Source organism: Emiliania huxleyi (genome assembly GCF_000372725.1).
Source record: "Emiliania huxleyi CCMP1516 unplaced genomic scaffold EMIHUscaffold_253, whole genome shotgun sequence".
Taxonomy (NCBI): Eukaryota; Haptophyta; order Isochrysidales; family Noelaerhabdaceae; genus Emiliania; species Emiliania huxleyi.
Genome location: NW_005200146.1, coordinates 1 through 25,687, shown reverse-complemented (window position 1 = coordinate 25,687; position 25,687 = coordinate 1). Strand labels below are relative to the sequence as shown.

The 25,687-nt window shown below is 65.4% G+C and overlaps 5 protein-coding genes across 5 annotated transcripts; 3 read left to right on the top strand and 2 right to left on the bottom strand.

Moving 5' to 3' along the window:
- Positions 1-3,825: 3,825 nt before the first annotated feature.
- EMIHUDRAFT_367322 (hypothetical protein) lies at positions 3,826-5,585 on the top strand (the record flags this gene model as incomplete). The annotated part of the gene is made up of 7 exons (XM_005777865.1): positions 3,826-4,014; positions 4,083-4,134; positions 4,232-4,345; positions 4,445-4,636; positions 4,739-5,131; positions 5,198-5,263; positions 5,340-5,585. The coding sequence occupies exons 1-7, from the start codon at positions 3,848-3,850 to the stop codon at positions 5,580-5,582; spliced, it is 1,227 nt and encodes a 408-aa protein (XP_005777922.1). The 5' UTR covers positions 3,826-3,847.
- A 4,395-nt stretch (positions 5,586-9,980) lies between these two features.
- EMIHUDRAFT_367313 (hypothetical protein) lies at positions 9,981-13,095 on the bottom strand (the record flags this gene model as incomplete). The annotated part of the gene is made up of 7 exons (XM_005777864.1): positions 12,612-13,095; positions 12,063-12,423; positions 11,760-11,801; positions 11,170-11,359; positions 10,608-10,963; positions 10,488-10,492; positions 9,981-10,025 (listed from the first exon to the last, which is right to left on the bottom strand). Coding segments are annotated over exons 1-5 (1,175 nt in total), but the record flags the coding sequence as incomplete, so codon positions are not given.
- A 2,679-nt stretch (positions 13,096-15,774) lies between these two features.
- On the top strand, positions 15,775-16,846 carry EMIHUDRAFT_367312 (hypothetical protein). The gene has a single exon (XM_005777863.1). The coding sequence runs from the start codon at positions 16,113-16,115 to the stop codon at positions 16,476-16,478; it is 366 nt and encodes a 121-aa protein (XP_005777920.1). The 5' UTR covers positions 15,775-16,112; the 3' UTR covers positions 16,479-16,846.
- Positions 16,847-17,215: 369 nt separating this feature from the next.
- Positions 17,216-19,954, top strand: EMIHUDRAFT_418804 (aminopeptidase). The gene is made up of 4 exons (XM_005777862.1): positions 17,216-18,222; positions 18,835-19,033; positions 19,085-19,296; positions 19,440-19,954. Exons 1-4 carry the CDS (start codon positions 17,236-17,238, stop codon positions 19,722-19,724), a joined length of 1,683 nt encoding a protein of 560 aa, XP_005777919.1. The 5' UTR covers positions 17,216-17,235; the 3' UTR covers positions 19,725-19,954.
- A 2,390-nt stretch (positions 19,955-22,344) lies between these two features.
- On the bottom strand, positions 22,345-25,289 carry EMIHUDRAFT_237593 (hypothetical protein; the record flags this gene model as incomplete). The annotated part of the gene is made up of 6 exons (XM_005777861.1): positions 22,345-22,617; positions 23,005-23,166; positions 23,646-23,813; positions 24,246-24,459; positions 24,781-24,938; positions 25,068-25,289. 6 exons carry the CDS (start codon positions 25,287-25,289, stop codon positions 22,345-22,347), a joined length of 1,197 nt encoding a protein of 398 aa, XP_005777918.1.
- Positions 25,290-25,687: the final 398 nt, after the last annotated feature.

The following is a 25,687-nucleotide window of genomic DNA, read 5'->3' as shown; positions in this document are numbered from 1 at the left end:
GCTCTCTGACGCCCTCCCCGCTCAATGCTTGCCCGCCCCAACTCGCGCAGTACGGAGGAGGTATGGACGTGCAGAACAGTGGCGACGTCTCGCTGGAGGGGGCCAGCTTCAGCGAGTGCACGGCTGGCAATGTGCGTCTCCCACGGCCCCACACGCTCGCCTCCCCCGCACACGCACGCTCGCACGCCATCGCCGCAGCCGGAGGCGGGAGGCGATGGCAGAGGGACAGGGGGTGGCAAACGGGGCACGCTATCCCCAAAGGGCCGCTCTGGGCTTGCCCGCCCTCTCTCGCTCTCTCGCCCTCCCCGCTTACGCCTTCCCGCCCCAACTCGCGCAGTACGGAGGAGGTATGTACGTGTGGAAAAGCGGCGACGTCTCGCTGGAAGGCGCCAGCATCAGCAAGTGCACGGCTGGCTATGTGCGTCTCCCACGGCCGCACACGCTCGCCTCCCCCGCACACGCGCGCTCGCACGCCATTGCGGCGCCGGAAGCGGGAGAGGAAGGCAGAGGGAGATGGGGTGGCAAACGGGGCATGCTATCCCCAAAGGGCCGCTCTGGGCTTTGCCCGCCCTCTCTCGCTCTCTCGCCCTCCCCGCTTACGCCTTCCCGCCCCAACTCGCGCAGAACGGAGGAGGTATGTTCGTGTCCTACAGCGGCGACGTCTCGCTGGAGCGCGCCAGCTTCAGCGAGTGCACGGCTGGCTATGTGCGTCTCCCACGCCCGCACACGCTTGCCTCCCCCGCACACGCACGCTCGCACGCCATTGCGGCGCCGGAAGCGGGAGAAGAAGGCAGAGGGACATGGTTCGGCAAACGGGGCACGCTATCCCCAAAGGGCCGCTCTGGGCCTGCCCGCCCTCTCTCGCTCGCTGACGCCCTCCCCGCTCATGCCTGCCCGCACCCAACTCGCGCAGCACGGAGGAGGTATGTACGTGTACGACGGCGGCGACGTCGCGCTGGAGGGCGCCAGCTTCAGCGAGTGCACGGCTGACAATGTGCGTCTCCCACACCCGCACACGCTCGCCTCCCCCGCACACGCACGCTCGCACGCCATCGCCGCGGGAGAAGAAGGCAGAGGGAGATGGGGTGGCAAACGGGGGACGTTATCCCCAAAGGGCCGCTCTGGGCTTTGCCCGCCCTCTCCCGCTCTCTGACGCCCTCCCCGCTTACGCCTTCCCGCCCCAACTCGCGCAGGCCGGAGGAGGTATGTACGTGCAGAACAGTGGCGACGTCGCGCTCGAGAGCGCCCGCTTTGTCGAGTGCACGAGTGGCGTTCAAGCGGTGCCGCGCGCCCCCTCCAAGAGGGTGCACAGACTGAAACGGGAGACCAGACATTGTTCTTTTGTAGGCTCTTAATCTCCTCGGTATCGAGCGCCTCGCTCTCACCAACTCGCAGTTTGTCGACAACATCGCGAGCCGAACCCCCGCTGCACTCTTCTTCACCTCCAGCGTCGCTACCTCCGGCTCGATCCTCCGCAACACGACCTTCTTCGGCAACTCTGCGCCAGGCAACATCACAATCCTCTCCGCCTCGCCTCTAACGTGGGACTGCCCGCTCGGATCTTGGATGCCGAACGTCGGCCAGATCATCGGCGACCTGTCCGGCTGCAACAGGCTCTGCGCCGAGGGTCACTACGGGTACGCGTCGGACCACTTCACCTCCGACTGCAGCGGCCCCTGCTGGTCCGGCCACTTCTGCCCGAAGGGATCCATCCTCCCACAGAAGTGCCCCGCCGGCACCCACATGCCCAACAGGCGGGCGGCGAACATTTCGGACTGCTTCCTCTGCGCGCCCGGCCAACACCAGCCAGAGAGCGGCCAGGAGGAGTGCTTGCCTTGCGCCGCGGGCTCCTTCTCCCCCGACGTGGGCAGCGCCGCCTGCGAAGCCTGCCCGAAGGGCGGCGTCTGCGAGGACGCGGGCGCCGCCTCGCGCCTTGTCTGGCAGCCTTGTCCCGCGGGAAGCTTCAACCCAAAGAGAGGCTCCAGCTCGAGCGCGGCGTGCGAGCTGTGCCCCATCGGCACGGCGAGCGCGGAGCCAGGGGCGGTGAGCGGCGAGACGTGCGAGCCTTGTGAGCCCGGCCATTTCGCCGCCACGCCCGGCCTCTCCAAGTGCGAGCGCTGTGAGCCCGGCACCACCTCTGGCGTCGGCAGCAGCGCCTGCAGCGAGTGTGCCGCAGGCACGTACGCCGCCAACCCCGGCCAGGGCCAGTGCGTCCCTTGCCCCTACCCCCTCGGTAGTGAGCGCGGCGCCGTCATCTGCTCGTTCTGCCAGAAGGACTTCTACCTGCTCCAGAGCGCCGACCCGGCCGAGATCTTCTCCTCCCCGACCGACTACTGCAAGCCTTGCCCGCCAAGCGCCGAGTGCTCGGACAACACCGCTCTCGCGACCATCGGCGTCCCAGTGGGCTACTGGCGCGCCAGCCCCTCCTCCGCCGTGCTGACGGAGTGCCGCGACTTCAGGGGCGACCGGGCCGGCGAGGCGCGGTGCGCCGGCAACGAGCGCGGAGCCAAAGAGGCGTCTCGCCTTTTGGAGGAGGCGGGCTCGGACGAGTACTGCGCCCCTGGTTTCACCGGCCCCGAGTGCCAGCTCTGCGCCGCGGAGAATCGCTACCTCGTTGACGGCGACGAGTGCAAGGAGTGCGCTCCGCGCGGCGCCGCTGCGGGTCGCATCGCCGGCATCGTCCTCGGCCTCTGCGTCGCGTGCGGCCTGGCGGCGTGGGCCTATAGCATGACGGCCTGGCGGAAGAAGACCTTCATCGGCCCTATCCTCCGCTTTGCAGACCGCTCCGTCAAGTACTACGTCGGGGGCGGAATGACGGCCAAGGTCAAGATCCTGTTTGGCTTCTACCAGATCAGCACCGTCTTGTCGTCCACCTACTCGGCGCGACTGCCGGACAAGTACACGGGCTGGACCGACAAGCTGGCCAACGTGGTCTCCATCGACTGGTCGGGCTTCTTCTTGCCGGAGCAGTGCCTCGGCTACGGCTTGCGACTCCTCGCCGTCGCTCTCTCGCCCGTCGTCCTCATCGCCCTGCTGATGGGAACGGGAATCGCCCTGCGGCTCTACTACTGGCGAACCGCGTCACCGCGCCCAAAGCTGTGGGCGGAGGCGGCCCTCGGCCTCCTCGACCTCACGCCCGCCGGCTTGGTGCTCATTTTCTGCTTCGTGCCCTCCATCAGCGCCTCCATCTTCCGCTCGTGGTCGTGTCAGGCGCCTCCAGCCGATGACTGCCGTTGCTCACGCCGCCCCTCAGGCAATGTGCTGCTGATAGGCCTACACCATCTCTCCGCCGAACGAGCCCCTGGAGCAGGTCTCCTACATGCGGCAGGACGCGAGCGTCGAGTGCGGCACCGACGATCACGAGTCGATCAAGAATCTCGCCATCGGCTTCATCGTCCTCTGGCCGGTCGGCTCGCTGGTCCTCTTCACGTCGCTCCTCGCCGCCTGCTACAAGCCGCTGCAGGCCAAGTCGCCGAACGCTCTGACGCGGGCCACCGCCTTCCTCCACCGGGAGTACGCGAAGACCTGGTACTGGTGGGAGACGGTCGAGCTGGCGCGCAAGCTCGTGCTCACGGGCTTCGTGCTGCTGATCCCCGAGAAAAACGCCTTTCTTCGCCTCGTGGTGGCGACCCTCGTCTGTTCGTGCTACGCCGTCGTGCTTGCCGTCGTGCGGCCGTACAAGCGGGTGGAGGACAACGTGCTAGCCGTCGCCACAAGCCTCGCGCTCCTCCTCCTCTTCCTCGGCACCAACTGGACCACCATCTTCCTCGGCATCGAGGAGCGGTACCAGGAAGCCGACCCCGCCGATGTCCTCGGCTTTGGCATGCTCAATGCGATCGTGGACACGATGATCGGCCTCGTCGTTTTTGCGCTCGTGGTCTTCTTAATCGGTGCCGTCGTCGCCGCCCGCCGCGTCGCCAAGGTCCCCACAGTCCGTCTCGTCTCGACCAAGCAGCCCCCCGAGCTGAACATCGGGACCGGCCTCACATGGCACCTGTTCCTCTCGCACATCTGGTGCGTCGCGCAGCTAGGGAGGGTGATCAAGCCAGGCCGCATCCAACTGCGCCCCCCTAACCATGCAGGTCGACCGGTCAAGACGCCGTCGGAAACATCAAGAGTGAGCTCCAGCTGCTGGTGCCGGGCCTCAAGATCTTTCTCGACGCGCGCACAGGCTCAGCCGCGCTGCTTTAGCTACACACAGCCCTTCCGACGCACCGCGGAGTGCGCACAGGTGGATGATCTGAAGGATATTGGTTCGCTGGAGGAGTACATCCAGCACTCGCAAATGATCCTCTTCTTCCTCTCGTGTGGCTACTTCCGCTCCCAGGCGCGCTCTCGCCGCCCTGTCCCGCGCTCGGGATCCTCTGGCTCTCAACGCACCCGAGTCTGCTGCGCCCCTCGACACTCCCCACGGCTCACCGCCCGCCTGCTTGCGTGCCACCAGAACTGCCTCCGCGAGATCCGCTCGTCGCTCGAGAAGGACAAGCCGATCGTCCTCGTCCAAGAGGCGGACCCTGCAAAGGGCGGCGCGACGCTGCAGGCGCTGCGCGGCGAGTGCCCCGAGGACCTGCAGCCCGACATCTTTGAAAAGGGCTGGGCGCACACCATCTACATGCGAATTGAGGAGTTCCAGCGCGTCTCGCTCAAGACCATCATCGAGGCGCAGCGGGACACAGAGCCAGCCGCACAGTCCTCTCGCCCCTCCCGAGACCTTTTCCCCGGCACCCTTGAACCACAGGCGGTGCTCCTCTGCTCGCCCAACTACCTGAACCAGACCTCCCTCCCGCTCTGCGTGCCGGGCGAGCCCGAGAGCCAGCCGCTCGCCTTTGCCAAGGAGACCATGCTCTGGGCCTCGCCGGCCAACGCGGGTGCACAGGTCTTGGCTGAAGAGATCGCCACCACTTTTGCCGGTCTCACGATCTCCACCGCCGATGCTCGGCCGGCCACCGTCACGCACATGCTCCTCTACCTCAACGAGGACAGCTTTGTCAGCGACGCGCGGCTGGCCGAGCAGGTCAAGCAGGCGCGCCAGGACAGGCTGAAGATCGTCATGGCGCACGAGAACGACCCGGACCTCGGCGGCTGCCTCTTCTCGAGGTTTTTCGAAGTCACCCCGCAGGAGCGGGCTGGGGTTGGGTCATTATGCTCTCAATCTCAGGCGCTTAATCTCCCCCCACCCGCGTACCCTCCCTTGCAGGAGCTCATCGCCGACGGACTCTACAAGGACCTCGCACGCTCGTGCTTCCCGGGGCCCCACCACCCAGTGCGCGCTTTGTCTCTCTCCACATCTCGCCTTGCGCACCGGCGGGACTCACCAGCCAGGGCGTTTCGTTCTGCAGGTGTCGCTCGCGCTTCTGGCAAAGGACCTCGGCGCGACTCCCGCTCGGTCGGGCAGCGTCGCAAGCATGAGCCGCCTCTCGGCCAGCATCGCCGAGCACGGCAGCCGGCTCGTCCGCAAGATCAGCCGCAGCAGCTCTGCGACGGCAACCATCGCGGGCGACGGCACTGGAGGCGAGGCGACGGTCTCGGTGGACTCGGTGGAGCCGGCGGCCTCGGCGGAGGCGGCGCAGGAGCATGTCTGACTTTGGCGGCCGCACTCACGGCAGACGCCACAGCACACAGACGCCATCTTGAGCAATTCACATGAGCATGAGCAGGGGCGCCAGCGACCCGCCGGGGAGGAGGGGTGGGAGGCGTTTGCCGCGTCGGCGATCCCCACGGGACGGGGTCCATATCCGCCGCACACTCTCGCAGTGATGGGGGCCTTCGCGCAGCGGTGTGCTGCGCGGCGCGCCTTCCTTCTCTGGAGCGGAGAGGCGTAGTTTGGGGGAAGGAGTTAGGGAGGGGGATGATGCACAGCGAGGCGCCGTGGCCGTAGTTGCCTGCGAGGCGTCTCTCTCGCGCGCGCCGGCCAGCTGGCGGGCGGCCAGCGCTGGGGTCCTAGATTGGGAAGGGTTGAGGCAGAGGGGAGACGAAGAGGGTGCTGCGTGCGCACACCGCGCGTCGTTGCATGTGTACTTGAGCGTGCCCCGCGGGAGGTCTCCACCTTTTTCTTCGAAAAAGAATTTCAAGAAAAGAAATTTCTGCGGTGGGTCCGTTGGCGTCCGCTACGTGTGAGGGGTTTTGACTCCTACAAGCTCCTGACGCTATTCTTGGCAGCTCTAATGACCAGGATCAGTAGTGCTATGATAGAGGGTGCCCATACTAGCGCAGGAGCTGCCACACTCGCCCGGACCGTCCCCTTCTGGGGCCGGTTCCGCAGCCCGCGAGAGCCGACAGCGGGGCCGTGCCGCGGGTGCCTACTGCCGAGTGCCACAAACACTGCGCCGTCCCGCCATCACCTACAGGCTGTCTTGTGTGATGGTTGGGATGTCCAAACGCCACCATCTTGGCTCTTGCGACCTCACACCCGCGAGCTGTATGGGTGGTCCTGACGTCGACAGACGCCCGATGACCACGGTGAAGCTGAGCCGGAACGCGTCGACAGGTCTCGTCTGAGCCCGTGGCGGTCGCCGGCTGAGTCGCTGTGCACGGACCGGTACCTCAGGCGTCACCTCCGCAGCCTCAGGTCTCACACTCCATCACCTCCGCCAGGACGCCGTCGGTGGCACGCTCGGCGGCGAGGCTATGCATAAACTTCCACCTCGATGTTGTCTATATTATTTTCATTATACTCTACCAGAGCCCTCTTTTGTTCCAAAGCATATTCCAGTATAATTTGGAATGTGATGATCGGCGGCACACACTTGACGAAGGAAGGCACGGGTGAGTACCGCGAGGAACGCGAAGAAGATGCAGGCCGCGGAGGCGATCGGTGGCGGCCGTGAAACTGAAAAGAAAAAATCAGTGCACTCGGAACAGCATGTCTCTGCTCGTCTTCCTGCTCCTCGCTCGGCCGGGCGGCGGCTCGGGTGGTGCGGAGGCGTCGCCGCTGCGCGTGCGCGCGCGCGGGGCGGTGCTGGAGCACGCCTGCTGTCGCCGCCACGGCGCGACGCCCGGGGCCGAACACAAGCTAGGTCGAGCAGACCTGTGGCGAGGCCACAGGGCATCTCAGATCCGAGCATCTCAACGCCGACCCGCTCTCCTGCGGCGAGCCGCGGAGGAGGGGCTTGTGCGATCCGGCCGAGGCGGCGGCGCGTGGCGCGCACACGCCCCGCTCGCCCGCGGCCGCTGTGGCATGGCTGGCGAGATCCAGCTTTGCCTTCCCGGCGAGGTTTGCGAAGCTGACCTCGCTGCTGTGCTTCCGACACGGCGTTCGGCTCGCGAGATGCGCGCGGCCGCGCGTGGTGCAGCCGGCTGCTGTGGCGAGCTCGACGCCCGACCCCGCGGCGCGCACGCGCCACGGAAGCCGGCCGTCGATCTGCGCCATGGGCGGGCTTTGCTGGCACGGCGTCTCGACCCCCATGATCAAATGCGGCGCGACTTGTCTTCGCAATCAAACGCGCTTCTAGAGTCCATTACTCGTTTCTTCTTTCTTGCAGGTTCTCGAGGTTCTCGAGGTGGATATCCTTTGGCCGCGTTGGGTAGCGAGGATTGGTGTAACCCGAGCCACGGAGGCGTGTTTTCTGGCGGCCGACCGTCAGTGCACGGAGTTGCCACTTCTCCGACTGCCCCGGCTAGTTCCCGAGGTCGTCGGGTGTGACCCCTTCGTCCCCCGAGACCTAGCGCGGGTGGGTTGGAGGGGGCTCGCCCCGTTCCTCCCCATCGGGCCGCGTGAGCGGCCACGCCTCGCAGATTCGTTTTCGCGCCTGGGTCAGGCGCGCGGGGCATCCCCCGGGTCGCTCGACCAGCGATCCGAAGAGTGGCCGCTATGCGAGGGAAAGAGCGGGGCCCTCGACGCCTCAGTCCGGCCCTCCGAGGGGGGAAGGGAAGTGCGGGGTCCCCACGGGCGCCTCAGTTCGGCCCTCCCGAGGGGGGGAGGGGAGCAAGGGGGTGGGGGGATCAGGGTGGTGGGGAGGGGTCTCGGTTTCATGTGGCTATTACTTGCCTTTCGGGGAGGGGCCTCGGTTACGGCGAGCGCAGTGGCGCGCGCCCTACGTCTTCCCCTCCTCCCTCGAGGCAGCGAGTAGGCAGCGAGAGGAGGTCTCGAGCGCCTATATGAAGGTATGTGAGAGGGTGATGGGAATGGGTGGTCGGTCGGGCGGGCGGGCGTGCGGGGGGGCGGGCGGGCAAGCAAGCGGGGAGCGGCGGGCCGGCGGGGCGGAGCGGGCGGGCAGGGTTATCGGGGGAATCGTGTCCACAATCAGCGGCAGCGGAGCAGCAGCCGCAGCAGCAGCTGCTGCAGCAGCAAGCAGCAGCCAGATTGCTGCCGTTGTCTGCGCCGCGATCCGCCGCCGCGCCGCCGCGCCGCCGCCGCCTGCGCTCGCCGCCGCCTCGTAGACGACTCCTCTCGCGCTCGGAGAGCCGCGCAGCGGGCCGCGAGGTTGTGGTCATAGGTGGCGATAGCTGCGGCGATGGCGGGGTACTTGGACGCACCTCCCTCGTCGAGGGCGAAGTCGGGGTTGTGGGCGACGAGGGTGCGCCAGTTCTTGAGGAGCGACATGGAGAAGTCGCTGTCGGCTCGCGTGAAGGCGGTGTCGATGTTGCACCCGCCCATCTCGGTCGGCAGCTGCGCCTGGAGCCACGCGAGGTCGCGGAGCGCCTGGGGCGAGGCGTCGTGTGTTAAGATGAGAATCTTCATACGAAGATACACCGCGGCCCAAACGAAGATGTGTATCTTGAAGATACACCGAAGAAATCACTATCAAACTATTAGCCTAATAACGTACCTAATTATTAGCATATACCTAATAACGCTGCTATGAAGCTATTATTAGCTTTTTTTCACGAAACTGATTGTGTAAATAAGCTAATTATTAGGCTAATAACGCGAAAGTCCTAATAACAAGCTAATTATTAGGTATATGCTAATAATTAGGTACGTTATTAGGCTAATAGTTTGATAGTGATGTTATAATGTTGTATCTTTGAAACGTATAGTCAAGTGTATCTTTGGCTATCACTCGAATCGGGGGGCGTGCCAGTCAGCAGTCTCCTTGTGGGGCGTGGCAAGGTAAGGTAAACTTCTCCACACACACGAGGTGGTGGGGCAAGGGGGGGCAACCCTCGCGTCTCCACGTCTGACGACAGGAGCCCCACGGCATTCAAAGTGCAAGGCCCAGTGCGCGTGGGTGAGCGGTGTGTGTGTGTGTGTGTGTGTGTGTGTGTGTGTGTGTGTGTGTGTGTGTGTGTGTGTGTGTGTGTGTGTGTGTGTGTGTGTGTGTGTGTGTGTGTGTGTGTGTGTGTGTCACGTCTCTGCATCCTCCGCCGGTTCCTCCCGTCGCCTCTTCTTTGTTCGAATGTTTTTCAATCCATCCTTCACGAAGCCCTCCCATGTAGCTAGCGTTCTTGGCGAATGTCTCGAAATGGCCAGCAGGCGCTGTCTGCTCGCGGTCTGTGCGGGCCGCTCGTCCTCCCCGCCCTTCTTTCGTCCTCCCGTCCCTCCCCTCCACCATGGCCTTCTCGGCACTTCTTTCTCCATCCGCCTCGCCCTGCCTTTTCGTATCGTGCCGTTCGCCCTCCATTCGGTGACCTCCATGGCTGTCCGCCCCCCTTTGGGTGGCGCTCTCGATACGGTTGCGTCAACCTCGACGTCGCTGTCGCCCTCCCCGTCCCCGCCGGCGTCCGTGCCTCGGTTCGCGTCATCGGTAGCGTCTCCGTTGTTCCCTCGTGCCCCGCCGTCGCCCTCTCTGCTCGGGCCGTTAGCGATTTCGCCCCTCCTGCGTGTCGCCCCTCCGTCCCCTCCCCTTTCTTCGTCGTCATCGTCGCTGTCGCGAAAGCCCTCCGGTCCCTCGATTCCCTAGGGGCGTGGCCGTGGCGCGTGGGCCGTGGGGGACCGCCGAGTCCGCCGACCCTCCGGGGGAGGCGTGTTTCCTTTCGTTGGACCATATCGCCCTCTATTACTTGTGCCGACACATGCGAGCCGTGTGTCTAACATCTCGATATTTCTCAACGAAACCAACGCCGTCATCAGAGTTCAGACTGTACGGGGTGTGGAGGGTGAGTTGACCAAGGGGTTGTGCGCCGGGCCCTCCTGCTCGGCTCCAGCCCCTGTTGATAGGTCCAGGTGATAGTCCTGGATGGGCAATGCACATACGCTTCACTGGGCCTTAGATGGCCCGACCGCGTCCCGGTGCTCTGCCGTCGGATTTGTGACTCCGCCGCACCGCGCCGCGGCCGGGGGCCCTCCGGAGGCCGAGGATGGCCGTGACGGACCGGGACGAGCTCTGGGAGGTTCAGTGTCAGTGTATATATTGTAGAGACCAACCATGTCCACAATATCTCTCAGTCTAGTACGGCTTTATAAGCCTGGGAAGGCGATGCCGGGGCCGTACAGCAGCTTGATGCATGCCACCGAAAGCGCTGTCGAGGTTCGCCGAGCGCGGCGCAGGTTGAAGGACACCGTCACCGACGAGCGCGTTGGAGTATTCACTCCGGACAAAGACGGCTACACGCACACGAGCTTCCGCGGCCGTGTACTTTAGCCGTCTTGGCGGCGAGGCGCGGGACGTCTGTGGCGAACGTGGGTCGCGTCCTTCGATTTCCGTCAACCCAGCATCCACACCCTTTAGCGGCACTCGCGCACACTTCTCAAGTTACGGCGTACAGATAGAAGACCAAACAAAGTGAACAACATAAACCCTGCCGCCAATGCGCGTCGAGATAGGTGACACGGACGCGCCACGCTCTTGGCGACGAGTTTGGCGAGCCAGCGGCGCGCCGGCGACGCGGCGGCGCGCAGCGGCGGCGCGAGACAGCGCGCGGCGTCACTTTTTCCACTGGTTGCCGTTGTCGAGCTCGCCGCCGAGCTTCTTGGGCAGGCTGCTCGGCGCGACGAACGAGTGGAGCTCGCCCGCATAGTCCTTGCCGAGCAGCATGGTCTTGTCGCGCGACCGCTTCGGCACGAGCGCGGCGACGATCGGGCCTGGTGAGGTCGAGCCGAGATGTGGCGGAGATATAGAGCCGGGATCAGCCGGGGTCAGCGCCGCAGCGGAGCGCCTCCTCTCGGCAGAGAGACAGGGAGGATCGGCTGCCTCTCCTCTCGCGCGCACGCCTCGGCGACAATCTCCCCTCCACCTCGGCTCCACCTCGGCTCCATCTCGGCTCCATCTCGGCTCCAAGCAAGCGCGCCGGCGATCGACGCGGCGGGCGCGTTGATCAGGCAATTCTTGTACGTGGTGGTCGGGTACGCGTCTCGCACCTCCTTGCCCGCCGCCTTGACCATCCCCTCCCCCTTCTTGACGTCGGAGGAGCGGAACGGGTTGGGCGTGAGCGAGACGCCGGCCAGGTCGAGCACGCGGAACATGAGCACGAGCCGGTCCTACAGGGCGGCTCCGAGAAGGTTCCGAGAGGGTTCCGAGAGGGTTCCGAGAGGCCGTCTCGAAGAGGAGCCGGTCCTACAGGGTCGTTTCCGGGAACTAGCTCGAGGGGCGGGACCCTCACACCGAGGGGAGCCATTTGGCATCGCGTTCGTAAAGGCTCCGGAGGGTGCGTGGTGCGTGGAATCAACATGCTGGCGTGTCACATGGAGTTCAAGGAGGCGGTCCAGGACGGAGCAAGTGTTGTGGAAGTTGTATTGTGCAAGTTATCCGCCGGCGGGTGCAGTGGTAGCAGTGGTAATAGTAGCAGCAGCGGCCGCAGCATTCACCTACCGACAGCGTGTCGCGGACAGGTCACGCACGTGCCCTGCACATGCGGTGCGGCGGCGGCACGAGCCGGTCCTGCCGCGTCGAGAGCTCGTCGAGGACCAGCTGAAGCAGCTCCTAGAAGGTTCCGAGAAGGTTCCGAGAAGGTTCCGAGAAGGTTCCGAGAGCTCGTCGAGGACCAGCTGAAGAGCTCCTGCGAGAGGTCGAGGCGAGAGAGGTGAGGAGAGGGCAGACGCGATCCGGGCCCGCGGCTGTGAGTCTGCGTGAGCGGCAGCCTCGCCTCCTCCTCTCCTCTCCTCTCCTCTCCTCGCCTCGCCTCGCCTCGCCTCGCCTCGCCTCTCGTCTCCACTCCACTCCTCTCGTCTCGTCTCCTCTCACCTGCGTCCGCAGCTCCGACGCGAGGAAAGCGTCGGCGCCGAGCGCGCAGACCGCCGCCGCGTCGGCCGACGCCGGCACCTCGATGAAGAGCAGGTTGCCGGCGCGGTCGAGGAGCAGCTCGCCCCCGCCGCCCGCCGACTTGGTGAAGAAGGTGCGCGGCCGCGCCGCAAAGACGGCCGCGTCTTGCTCGTTCAGCAGCGGCTTCTCGAGCGATGTCGCGCGGGCGGTGAAGAAGGAGGGGTTGGCGGCGCGCAGGTCCGCCCTCGTCGCGTCCGTGCCGTTCCGCTTCCTCCACCGCAGCGCCTCGACGTACATGCTCGCCGCATCACCGCCCTTGAAGGCTGTCGCGACGAGGAAGCGCCAGAGCCTACGTGGCGGCTGCGCCAAACCTCGGGGGAGGGAGGGCGGGCATGTGCAGAGTGTGTGGAGCACCGCGCGAGTACGCCGGGAGGAGAGCACAGTGAACCGGACTACGGTCGGATACAGTGAATCCGTGCCCTCTCGAGCGCTGGCTGGAGCACAACGATCCCGCGTTCCGCTTCTAGGCGCCAGAGCCGGAGGTCGGACGCCATCTCGACTGTTGGCGCGAGAGAGGGGTCGGCGATGACGGCCGCATCGCGTCGCGAGCGCATGTACGCCAGCGCCCTCTCGTGCAGCTCCGAGCCGCACCACTCGGACGGAGCGAGCGGAGTGCGCAGAACCTCGACCTCTGCGTCGGTGAAGGCCGGCTCGGCGACGGGCTTGGCCGGCGCCGCGACCGGCGCCGGCGCCACAGCGGGAGGCGAAGGAGCGGGTGCGGACGCGGCAGCGGGCGGCGGCGGATGGGGGGGCTGCGGAGGCGGCTGTGGAGCGTTCGCAGGCGCGGCTGCCGCGGGAGCTGCAGCCATCTTCTCGGCGCTTTGCTTGGCGCTCGCCGCTCGCAGCCGCAGCACCTCTTCGTAGGTCGGCCGCGGGCTCATCGGCTGTGGGGTTAGGCTGGCCATTGTGGCAGGAGGAAGAGGCGCCTCAAGACACAGGCGTGCCAAGGTGCCGCCCTCTTCGGCTTTTTTCTTTTTGAGAGCGCCTTCGGTGGCATACAACTGGTGTCCAGTCCGAGCCTGGCTGTTCTTCACCTTTCTACCTACCTACCTACAACAGTGACCAGAGACACCTCACTAGACCCCACACACGGTCTCGTCCGTGCCTCGCCGGCCGGAGAGATTGCTAGAGGTGGAGCAAGCTGCTCTAGCCTCGCATGTTACTCCTGTCGTCTGTTGTGATGTTGTGCCCTTGTTTGTTTCTCTTGGCACCTTGGAGTGCTGGGGGGGGCGACAGGAAGAATGTGGCCTTGAGTTATGTGTACGCCAACTCAGGGTGTGTGGCAGCCAGCTGGCTGAGAGAGAGAGAGAGAGAGATGTTTTGCTGGCTGTGTGTCTTGTGAGCTTGTTTGGGAGAGATTTTTAGCAATACCAAACAACTCTAACACTCACACGTAATTTGGGGCCTGGAGCCCTGTTCACGCGCGCGCGATTGTTTGTTCTTGTTTGTGTCGCAGTATCTATTTGGAGAAAGCGGGTAACGGCCAGGCAACGGCGCGGAACCAAGCTACGCATGCCGGCGAGGCCGATTTTCTTAACGGTCTTAAAAGAGGGACCCGCCGTGCCTGCAATCTCTTAACTGACAATTTGAGCCCCCAAACCTCCTCATTTCTTAAAAGGTCTTAAAACAATCCGGCCCTCAGAACCCTAGGCGCTACTCTAGGGGTACCCTAAGCGCTCTAAGGCGTACTCTAAGGCGTAAGGGTACTAGTAAGGGGAGAGGCCACCTGTTCCGCGGAACGCGAGCACGGACGAGTTTGTCCTATGTTCGACATTAAATAACGGAAGCTTTGAGATATGAGAATCGGGTTGCTGTGCTGCTTGAGAATCGAACGAAGGGGAATCTTGCCCAGTTGGAATCTCACGTGCTTCCTCCAGCAGCCTCCAGCTCTCCTCCACTCTGCGGGTAGGTAGACAGGTGAAAGAAAGCCTCCGCCGCCTCCGCCGCAACAACACGTTTCGACGCCTCTGCCAGAGCGTGGTCTAACTTGGCCAGCACCGCCTCAAACATTTGCGCCGCCACCAGCGAGACCGGAGCCGCAGCCGCAGCCAGCGCGCCGCCGCGCCGCGCCCCGTCTGCCGCAAGGCCTTCCTTGGCCATTCGGCTGACGAGCAGCGCGCGCAAAGCATTGCAATCGTCGAGCGCATCGCGGGATGTCGCCGCCACCGCGCGAGCCTCGAGCGCCCCTGCTGCCTTCACCATCTTCGCCTGTTTGTTCCCGCGATCGTCGATCCCCAGGGTTGAGTAGAGGGACTGAAAGCCCCGGTGCTGGGTGAAGAAGCGCGACTCTTCGATCTGCAAGGGCCAGCCCTCGATCGTGAAGACATGCGGAGTCAGCTTGTACTGGTTAAGGGCGAGCTGCGCTGCACCCTCCGTGTGGAAAGACACGTTGGCGTTGCCTGTGGGGGCAGGATGGAGGGTGAGAGCAGGGATGACATCGGTGACAGTGCTGCGATGGTTGCCGTTCTTCCGAATTTTGACGTACACGACCTCCCCGAACTGAGAGAAGAAGGAGCGCAGCTTGCTCGCTTTGTGGATTGACGAGTGCACCTGCGCGTATAGTGGCAGAGTCTCAGCAATTTATGCTATGTCAGTGGCGATGGAAGTTCGCACCGAACGAACAAAGACGCCCCTCGATTTGTCGACGCCGTCGCCGCTGTCGCTGCAGGACGAGCTCATGATGTGTCTCTCCCTGGACCGAGTGACTCCGAGAAGTCAATGCGCGATATCAACTTTGAGAAGAATTCTAACTAATGGGTCTGCGATGCTTGCCTTGAGGGCTATTTGGGGGGGGGCTTTGGCGACTACTCGGAGCTGCGCAGCGGCTACGTTGCGCCGTATCCGAGTAGCCCCTGGATAGGTCGCTCGCGCGACCTCTCCTGGATGCGCAAGGGGCCCATTGGGGTCACGCGGAGGGAGGCGCTGTTAGCGGCGGAGGAGGCGAAGGCGGCCGCGCGGGCGGCGGAGAAGGCGCGGGCGGCGGAGGGGGGGAAGGGCGGCGGCAGCGGGCGGCAGTCCCGCGAGGCACGCCGGCGGAAGGGTTCGTCTTCGCGGCTGCGCCTGGGGAACCCTATTTGGGTTTTGGCGTCTGCCACACGGATGTGAGCAGCTCATCCCGAGCCCGCTTTTGATTGATTGCCGCTGTCCGCCCGACTCGCCAAGTACACAAAAACTCGACCGGAATACTCGTAGCGCCTGTCCGCCCATCCCCATGCCGCATGGGCCCCATGGCCCATGCGCCATGGGCATGGCACATCCGAACCGGAAACTCGTGCGCCTGGGCGTCGACGTAGCAGTAGGGGCTTGTAGCTAGGGATTCGCCTGGCGAGGTACTTCAAGCCTGCTGTGGGAACAGCTGACGCAGTCTCGCCAAGTGAGTGAGTGAATATTCTTGATACGAAACCACGACGACACACACCAGTCGACTCGCATCGGTTGCCTCCATGAACGGCGGAGCTATTCTCGCGTCCACACCACACTCACACTCACTCTCGCCAAGGCTTGCCCCAGCTCCCGGGTTCCCTCGCTCGCGATTATACCCCGTGCGCCGCCAGATCGGCATTCGCGCAGCCGAACCGTGGCCCCTAAAAGAGCGTGCCCCCGCAATTGGGGGGCCCCGCAATTAGAAAGAGACAGATGGCCGCGCCCGAGTTTGGCGAGTTCACTGACGAGCAGTGCGTCGCCTTCTTCACCCGAAAGCTGGATCAGCTCGCTGAATCGCACCCACACCTCCAGCGGGATGAGCTGCTGGCGGCGCACCCGCTTGTGCGCTGCATGTTGCAGGGCACCAAGCCATCGCTTACGCTTGGCAGTCTGGCGCCAGATGGGCCCGTGTGCACGCTGGACGGCGTCGAGACGACACTCCATGGTGCTGTGCGCGCCGGATCTGGCCCTCGTAAGCTCACGGTCCTCAATTTTGGCTCGTACACCTGACCGCCCTATGTCTCAAAGGGTCCCGCTCTGGTCACCTCGATGCGTCCGTATCTTGATGCCGGCAGCCTGTCGCTCTTCCTGGTCTACATTCGAGAGGCCCACCCGGAGGGCGGCTGGGCGATTCCCGCGGCTGACGGCATCTGCTACCGGCAGCCCAAGACGCTCGCCTCGCGGCTCGCCGTCGCCGCGAAGTTTGCCGAGCACCAGGCGGAGTGGTGTGCGGGCGTGCCGATGTTGGTCGACGACCCGACGACCAACGCGCTCGACATTGCGTACGAGGCGCCACCGGAGCGGCTTGTCGTGCTCGATGAGCAGCTGAACGTCGTCTTCTTTTCGGGGCAGGGGCCGTTCCAGTACTCGGTGCCCAAGCTCGCGGCGTTTGTCAAAGCGCAGCTCGGCGAGTAGCTGTGGGAGAGCTTCGTGGCCGTCGTGTGTCGATCAGGCGAGAGGGTTCGAGGCGTGCGCACACACAGTCACACCCAGAAGCCATTTCGCGCGCTCATCCTTCACTTGCCCGCTGCTGCTGCTGTGACGCCGCGCCCTTCAACGTTTATCTCAAACGCTGGGCAGCAGCTGATTACCGGACCGCAGTAGGAGAGTGGAATAAGGCGATAAGCGAACGGGGAAGTGTCGGACGCCGCGAGCGGCGAGACGGTCGCGCGCGGGGCCGCACCAACACACGAGCCCTGTAGGCCGGTATCTGGATAGTGGAGGGTGTGTGTGTGACTGCGACAAGGGACCATCCGTTTGTATTATCAACAACCATGACAACGAAGAGAGACACCACTCGCACGCCGATAATGGTGTCAGCAGCTCTCATCACGAGCCCTCGCGCAGGACACGTCGTGTGTGCGACCTCTCGCGCTCGCGGCCCGATCTAACATGTACAACAATCCTTACGACAATCCTTACGCATGGGCCGAGAGTACATCATCGAGCCCAACGTGCGCCGACCGCTCGCCGACTAAGTTGGCGCATCAGAGGCGTCTGCGCACCACGGCCTAGGAATTCTACCAACCCATAATAAATAAATAAATAAAACGGACACTACCAACCCACGCCCCGCAGTTTCAGAATTCTTTAAAAAGAAAGAAAGAAAACAGACAAGCCAAAGCGGGGGCATTCTTCGCGTTGTCCTGCGCCGAGCCGCCTCTTTCCTGCCATGTACAAGCTGCGCTCTCGCGTGTTCTCCGTGTCCCTCCTCCTCTCCTCCAACAGCGTCGCTCAAGGCTACTCGCTCGGCGGCAGCCTGCCTCACCGCTTCTCGCGAGGCGTCGCGCTCCGTGGCGGCGCCTCGCCTCGAGCCGCCGCCGCCGGCGCCCAGGAGGCGGCGACGGCGGTGCCGCTGACCTCGGCCTCTCTCGTGGCCTCCGACGCGGCCGCATCGGACTGGACGGGAGACATGATGGTCGTTCCGGTCTGGGAGGCCAAGGAGGGCGAGAGCATCGCCCTCGGAGCCGAGGCGGCGGCGCTGGATGCGGCGCTCTCCGGCGCGGTCGCCGACCTCATCGCTGACAGCGAGTTCAAGGGCAAGGCCGGCTCGTCGGCCGTGGTCTCGCTGCCTCGCGGCGGGAACGTGCGCAAGGTGGCGGTGGTCGGGATGGGCCTCTCGACCGACTTCAAGATCTCCGGCGCCCGGAAATTCGGAGCTACGCTGGCGACACTCGCAACCGAGCAGAAGCCCAAGCAGGCGGCGGCGCTGCTTCCGACCGGCCCGGCGCTCGCGGCGGACACACAGCAGGCCGCCTTCGAGGCCGCCATGCTTGGGCTCTCGCCAGACACGCGCTACAAGTCGGACGCCGACAGCGACGAGAACAAGCCGCCGCCGCTGCAGGCGCTCGCGCTGCTCGGCGCCGACGCGGGCGCGCTCGCGCGCGCGCGGTCCTTCTCGGCGGGCGTGCTGCTGACGCGCGGGCTGGTGGCGTCGCCCGCCAACTACGCGACGCCCACCTCGCTCGCGGCGTGCGCCAAGGAGATCGCCGACCGCTTCGAGGGCATGACCCTGACGGTGCTCGAGCGGGCAGAGTGCGAGGCGCGCGGCATGGGCGCGTACCTCGGCGTCTCGCAGGGCGCGGTCGAGCCGCCCAAGTTCATCCACCTGTGCCTGAGCGCGCCGGGCGGCGGCAAGCCGGCGAAGAAGATTGCCTACGTGGGCAAGGGGCTCACCTTCGACTCGGGCGGCTACAACATCAAGGCGGGCGCACACGCACACACACATGCACACACACATGCACACACACACGCACACACGCACACACACACACGCACACACACATGCATACACACACGCGCACACACATGCACACGCACATGCACACGCACACACACACACGCACACACACATGCATACACACACGCGCACACACATGCACACGCACATGCACATGCACACACACACACACACGCACACGCACACACACATGCATACACACACGCACACACACATGCACACACACATGCACACACACACATCAAGGCGGGGCCGTGAGTGGGGCTCCCCACCGCTGCCCCTCTGACGATTGCACCTATGTCTGCGGTGACGCCTCTCCCTGAGAACGCACACACCGCCTCGTGTGCAATGCCCCCGTGTGTGCTCCGCGAGTGCGCGTGTGCCCCGTCGTCCGTGCTGACGCGTGTCACACGCACACACACTGGCCTGACTGGCTGACAACATCAAGGCGGGCGGCGGCTCGATGATCGAGAACCCCAGCCCCACGGTACCCGAACCCAGGCCATACCCCCACGGTACCCGAACCACTAGGCGGGCGCCGGCTCGATGATCGAGAAGATGAAGTTCGACATGGGCGGCGCGGGCGCGGTGCTCGGCGCGGCGCGCACGCTCGCGGAGGTGCGGCCGGCCGGCGTCGAGGTCCACTTCATCGTCGCGTCCTGTGAGAACATGGTGAGCGCCGAGGCGATGCGGCCGGGCGCGACGCTTGCGAGACCCCTCGTGTCCCCTCGTGTCGCGAGGCATGCAATCCACTACACCGGGGCCCCCTCTGATTCATTAGGCGACATCCTGACCGCCTCGAACAAGAAGACGATCGAGGTGCTCAACACGGACGCGGAGGGCCGGCTCACGCTCGCCGACGCGCTCGTGTACGCCGAGGCCCTCGGCGAGGTCGACACGATCGTCGACGTCGCCACCCTCACCGGCGCGTGCATTGTGGCGCTCGGCCCCGACTATGCGGGCATGTGGTCGTCCGACGAGGCGCTCAGCAAGGCGCGATCTCGCCCCCCTCTCGCCCGCTCTCGCCTGGTCCCCGCCTATCTCTCGCGTGGCTGTCTCTTTGCCTCGCCTGACCTCGCCTGATCTCGCCTGACTTCGCCTGATCTCGCCTGACCCCCGCCCGTGCTCTCCGCCAGGCGCTGCTCGACGCGGCGGCGTCGCACGGCGAGCTGCTCTGGCAGATGCCGCTCGCGCCCGAGTACCGCGAGCAGATCAACAGCAAGATCGCCGACCTTGCGAACCTCGGCGCGCCGGGCGGCGGCGGCTCGATCACCGCCGCGCTCTTCCTGAACGAGTTTGTCAAGGAGTCGGCGTGGGCGCACCTCGACATCGCCGGCCCCGTCTGGAACGACAAGGCGGGCGGCGCCACCGGCTACGGCGTGCGCACGCTCGCCGCGTATGCCGAGGCGGTGGCCGCGTGAGGCGTGTGCGAGCGCACTCGCTTGACGCTCACGTGTGGACAGCAGTTGCACTCCGCACACGGCGCGGTGATGCCTCTGCAAAAGACCTCTTTTCTTCCCAACTGGTGGATCGAAAAAGGGTCATGAATCCCTCTCCCAGACTCTCAGTCGGCAGAGCCAAACGCCCAGACGCAGACCCCCGAGACCGCGCGCAGAGGCACGTGCGAAAAAATCGAGCGCCGTTCGGTACGCCTCACACGTCCGACTATGGAGGACCCGTCACCAGACGACGCAGGGCAGAAGACGGTGAGGCGGCCTCGCAGTGGGTTCGAACCGACGACCTCACAGTGTAGCTTTCGGGGGTGGGATTTTCCGGTTAAGAAACGGTCCGCTCCCCAGTGTGGCAGTCGCCCCTCGCCTCTTCGCTTCTGCCGCCGCGTGCGCGCCCAAGGGGTTGCGAGGGGCCAATCCGCGCTAGGGGATTGCAGGTCTGCCATCACTCCGGCCTCGCAAACCGATCCGGAGCCTCGAGGCGCCTTCCGGACGGAGCCACCACGGCTCGAGGCCCTCTAAAACTGGCGCCAGATTGCCACGCGCGGCTAAAATCAGGTGCGCGTCGCACACCCCTATCTTCGTGCTCGCGGTAGCCGTTCGCACCCAATCAACAATATATCCCGCGGTAAGAACTCACCTCGCCCCACAGACCCACTAATCACCCACCCAGCGGCCCGCATCTCGCCCCAAAGCCGCTTACGTGCATGTACTGCCCCCTCCCCTCGCACCCAGAGTTTTAGTCGGCGTTGGCTGTAGCCGTGGTCGAGATGATCACAGTGGACACGGAAGAGCACCTTTCCGGCGGAGAGGCGCGCTGTCTGACCCCGAGCCACAGCTCTCCCGCGCTTTGCGCGAGGCCACTGGTTGGTGCGGGTGGTGGTACCCAGTCCGTGTGTCGTCGCGTGGTGTGCGGCGACGGCCAACCGTGAGAGTACACGGGCGCCGTGGTAGACGCCGACTTGTACAGTGTTATAAAGGCGATCTCCGTTTGAGCGAGGGACACTTCTGTCGCGCTTACAAAACACTGGGGGAGCGCGCACACACACAGAGTCCACACAGAGGAGAGGAGCGCGCGCGTACAGAGTCAGAATCATCCTCTGGGCAGGTGGGAGCCGAGTAGAGGTTGGCCGAGATCAGGCGAGGCGAGGCGAGATTAGCCTAGAAGGTCGGACGAGGCCGGGGCAGCCGAGATTGGGTAGATCACATTGCACGAGATTCGATTACAGTCTGATACAACCCAATGGACTGATCGCCTTGCTCCGGAGCCGATTAAATGTTGGCGTGCGGGTTCGCCTCGCACCAGGCGCAGCCGCACCGGAACGGCGCGCTCGGCATGCGCAGGTGCAGCAGCGCATGTCGAAAGCGCGTGTCGCATGGGTAGAGCACGCTCCGGGGGTGAATGGCCCTGCGCTCGTCAATCCAGGCCTGCCGCTCGCCTGGGCTTTCGGGCGAGGCCGGGCCTCTCTGGTCCTCGTCGGCTAATTGGGTAGAGCCGCTGTAGTGCCGCCGAAGTGTAGCTTCCGAGCGGTTGTCCTCGTCGATCTCGAGCGACGCAAGGTCAAGGGGCTGGGCTTGCCCCAGACCGATCCAGCCCTGTGGCGTGGCCGTCGTGCTCTCGCCATCGGCTCCGAAGCTCGAGCGCCTGCTCGACCCCGAGGCCACCTCGGAGACGTACGAGCCCTGAGTGGAGTCGCCATGTGACTCAGCTCCCAGGTCCGAACCATAGTTCGGCACGAGCTCTGACATGGACAGGTGATCCGCCGCTGACGGGCTGTCCGCTGCTGATAGGTTGTCCGCCGACGATAGGCTGTCCGCCGACGACAGCCTGTCCGCCGCTGACAGGCTGCGTCCACCGCGCCAGACGTGACTCTCCACGGTCATGCTCGCATCGCCTTCCTCGGCCGCGTCGGCCATCGCGACCCTCCCTCGACGGCGCACAAATGGGCGCGTGCGGTTCCTCGTGCAACGGCAGCGGCCACTCTGAAGAAACGCAGAGACCGAAAGGAAGCTTGGAGGTGGAAGATCCCGTGTTGGCAGCATTGATGAAGTTTGACGTGAACGGCGACGGGCTGACCAAGGAGGAGTTCAAGCAAGCATTGCGCGCATTCAGATTCTCGATGTCTTCCCAAAAGTGTAGAGCAATCCGCGAGAGGACATTCGCAGATTGCGATGCAGATGGTAATGGCAGGCTCAGCGTGAAGGAGCTTGCAAGTGGCATGCCAGTCACGCTTCGCAACAAAATCCAGAAAAGGCTTGACGAAGGGTGGGCCTTCGATCCGTCCAAGTGGGAATAGAAGGACTTTCCGCCGCTGGCCCAAAGGCGCGTGGGGGCGTTGGGGGAAGGGAGGACACTTCGCAGACTGATCTACTCAGGCGGGGTGAAATGGGGCACGTGGCGCTCGGTCACGGCTGCGCGGCTGGATGTGCCCGTATGTATCCCCTCCCGCACGCACGTCGCACGGGCCGTGTCACAGGGTGGCGCTCGTGCGTCCCAGGTGTCGTGTGCCTCTGTGTGGCGTATCAATTTAGTGTCATCAGGCATGTCATCACGAAAAAAGCGGCGCGTATACTCGGGGTGGGTGTCGTACTAGCTACTACTGACCTGGGGAAGGGGCACTCCTCGCTCCAGAAGCAGCACCAGCTCCACGTGCGGGGTGTGTGGGAACATGTCGATCGGGATCGCCCTCTGCAGCGCAAAGGGTGCGCCGCGGCCGCGGCTGCCGCAGAGCACGCGCAAATTCGCCGCGAGCGACCCGCCCTTGACGACGTAGTCGCGCCGCAGCGTGAACCCGTGCGGGTTGCAGGACACAATCACGACGCGCCGCACCGAGGCCGCCTGCCGCACAGACTTGCACACGGCCTATGGGGGCAGGTTCCTGGAATTCCTAGCCCGAGCTCCCAGCAGTCGAGCACAGTCGACAGACGAGGAGGTCTAGGGGTTAGGGTTAGGGCTAGGGCTAGGGCTAGGCTTAGGGTTAGTGTTAGTGTTAGGGTTGGGGTTAGGGCTAGCGTTAGGGTTAGGCTTAGGGTTAGGGTTAGGCTTAGGTGCCGGTGCGAGGCCGGTCCGTGGAGGGTCGAGCACGGCTGCCGCCCACGCCGCCCCCTCCTCGCCCGCCGCCGCGCCCGCCGCGCCCCCGAGTGCCGCGGCGATGCCGTCCTCCGCCTTGACGCACCGCGCCTCGTACAAGCCCTGCAGCCCGTTCGCCGCAGCGTTCCGCCGCGCGTCAGCGACACCCTCGCCGCTAACCTCCAAACCGACCACCCGCGTTGAAGCGCCCGCCGCGACCGCAGCACGGGCCACGTCGAGGCCGATCGCGCCGCCGCCGCAGCAGATGTCGAGCAGCAAGGGCGGGAAGCAGCGCCCGCCGTCCGACACGAGCGACCGGACCGTCTCCAGCAGCAGGTCCGCCTACAACGAATTGAGAGCTACGCATGAGTCATTCATTCATTCATTCGGAGGGCCGTCTCGAGTAGCAAGTCCGCCGCGGCCGTGCAGGTCTGGAAAAAGGCGAGCGGCGCTATCGACAGCCGCAAGCCGCTCCCCATCTCTTCGGTAATGCTGCCATCATGGCCCCGCAGCTCCGCCTCTCCCTCGCCGCCGCCGCTGCCCGCCGCGTCGACGAGCAGCAAGCCGCCGGCACTCCGCACCAGGACCGACAACCTCTGTCCGTGAGCTGCGGCAGCCCGCGCCATCCGCGCGGCGAGCGCGGCGGTCGCGGCGGTCGTGGCAGGCGACAAGCCAGGGGAGTCGCCGCCGCCTCCGCCCACGCCGCCGCCTCCGCCCACGCCGCCGCCTCCGCCCACGCCGCCGCCTCCGCCCACGCCGCCGCCGCCCTCGCTATCGCCGTCGCCGCCAGAGCCCAAGCGCGTCGGGGTGAGGACGGCGACGGACTGGCGCGTGCGGAGGCTGCCGCGCAGCCGCAGCAGCGCAAACGGGAGCGAGGGCGGTGTACCGTCGCTTTGCACCGCCAATCCGGCCTCCCACTCCCGCATCGCGGCGCCGACCTCCGCGGCCACCGCCGCCATCCAGGCCGGCACAAACGGGACGCCGCCAACCTGATAAGCGATGAAGGAGCGATGAATGATTCTCGACTCAGTTCTCGGACAGGCACACAGAGGGGGGGGCAAAGGTGTGGCAGACGAACAGCGCTGCTGCTCCGGCGCGGGTCGCTTTGGAGTTAAGTTTGGTGTGGTGGCAGCGGTATGCGCGGACCGAGTGCCTTACACACTCCACGGCCGGATCTTGGAGGGAAGGCTGTCCTACGACTACTACTACGCGCGCGCGCGACGCCGCCCGCCTCGCCGATGGCGAGGCCGTCGCGGCTCGCCCCCACCCCCAGCCGGAAGCCGCAGCACACGCCCCCCGCCCGCGCTCGCCCGAGGTGCATCTCGCACGTGTTGCGCTCGCCGCCGCCGCCGCAGAAGCGCAACGGCTCGACGGCGCCGGCCGGCGGCGGCGGCGAGCTGCCTGCGTGCACGCCGGCCGACCTCAGCCGCGCCACGAGGCGCTCCATCTCGGCCTATTAGCCACTCGTTACTCATGAGCTCATCACGGGTGAAGCGGCGCGCCACGAGGCGCTCCCTCTCGGCCTGCTTGCGAGCGCGCTGCCCCTCGAGCGGCATCTCCCACAGCGGAGCAACCACGTCCCGCGCGTCGCGCGGCAGCTCGAGGCCGAGCTCGCTCAGGCGGGCCGCGAGGTGGCTGGAGAGGAGGGGCGGCGCTACCTCGGAGGCGGCGGAGGCGGAGGCGGAGGAGGCGGAGGCGGAGGCGGAGGCGGCGGAGGCGGCGGAGGCAGAGGCGGCGGAGGCGGAGGTGATGGCGGAGGTGGCGGTGGCGGAGGTGGCGGTGGCAGAGGCGGAAGTGGCGGAGGTGGCGGAGGTGGCGGAGGTGGCGGTGGCAGAGGAGGCGGTGGCGGTGGTGCGAGTCGGAGGCCGCTGGTCGAGCGGCGAGCGGTTGAGGCGCAGGCCGAGCCAGAAGCGGTTGCAGTGCACCTGCGCCAGCACATCGAGCGGCGCGGCGCACTTGTCACTAGAGCCTTGCAGCCCCGTCGCCTCGGTCAGGCCCGCCTTCGCAGCTCTCTTCGCTTCGTCGCTCGTGAAGCTGTGGCCCCGCCCGCCGCGCTTGCCGATGGCGCGGAAGACCAAGCTCGCCGCCGGAGTGCTCGCCGCCTCCTCCCGGCCCTCGAGCCGCGCGACGGCCCGCCAGACAGCCAGCGCCGCGCCAAACACGCCTGCGTCGACGGCGGCGGCCGCGGCCCGGATCGCCGCCGGGCCGTCGGCCTCGCCCAAGGAGGCGCTCGCGAGCAGCACGTGCACGTAGCCGAGCGTAGACAGCTTGCAGAGGCGTGCAGCGAGGGTGTCGGCGTCAAGCGTGCTCTGTGGACTGAAGAGGACCTGGCCCTGCAGCGTCTTGAGCGCACGGCAGAGCGGCACCGTGGCCTGGACGTCGGAAGCGGCGTCCGACGGCCGCGCAGCGGTGCTGGCGAAGTAGACGAGCGGCGTCGAGGCGACGGCAGGCAGCACGCGGGGCATGTGTGTGTCTGGTCTCTGGTTGTCCGTAGATAGCTCTGGTTGCACGACCAGAGGTCTTCTCGTCTCTTTCTCCGAGACCTCGCGAGCCGGGAAGTTATTCACACCTGGGCAGGGCAGTGTGGTTTGGGCAGGCAGTGTGGGTTTCACGCCCGGGGCAGGTAGGGGATCGGCGCGGCAGGGTTCCGGCTCCTAGCCGGATAGGGGTCTGTTGGGACTGGCTGGCCCCTCCCAGATAGGTAGGTAGGTTGGTCTTGTTTGGCCCAAAAGGGCCCTGCAATAGGTAGGTACCCCCTATTTTCATCTTTTTTCGCTTCGCTGCGCGGCCTGGGGATAGGTAGGTAGGTAGGGCGTTTTGGCGCGAGTCAGTCCGAACAGACCCCCTATCCGGCTAGGAGCCG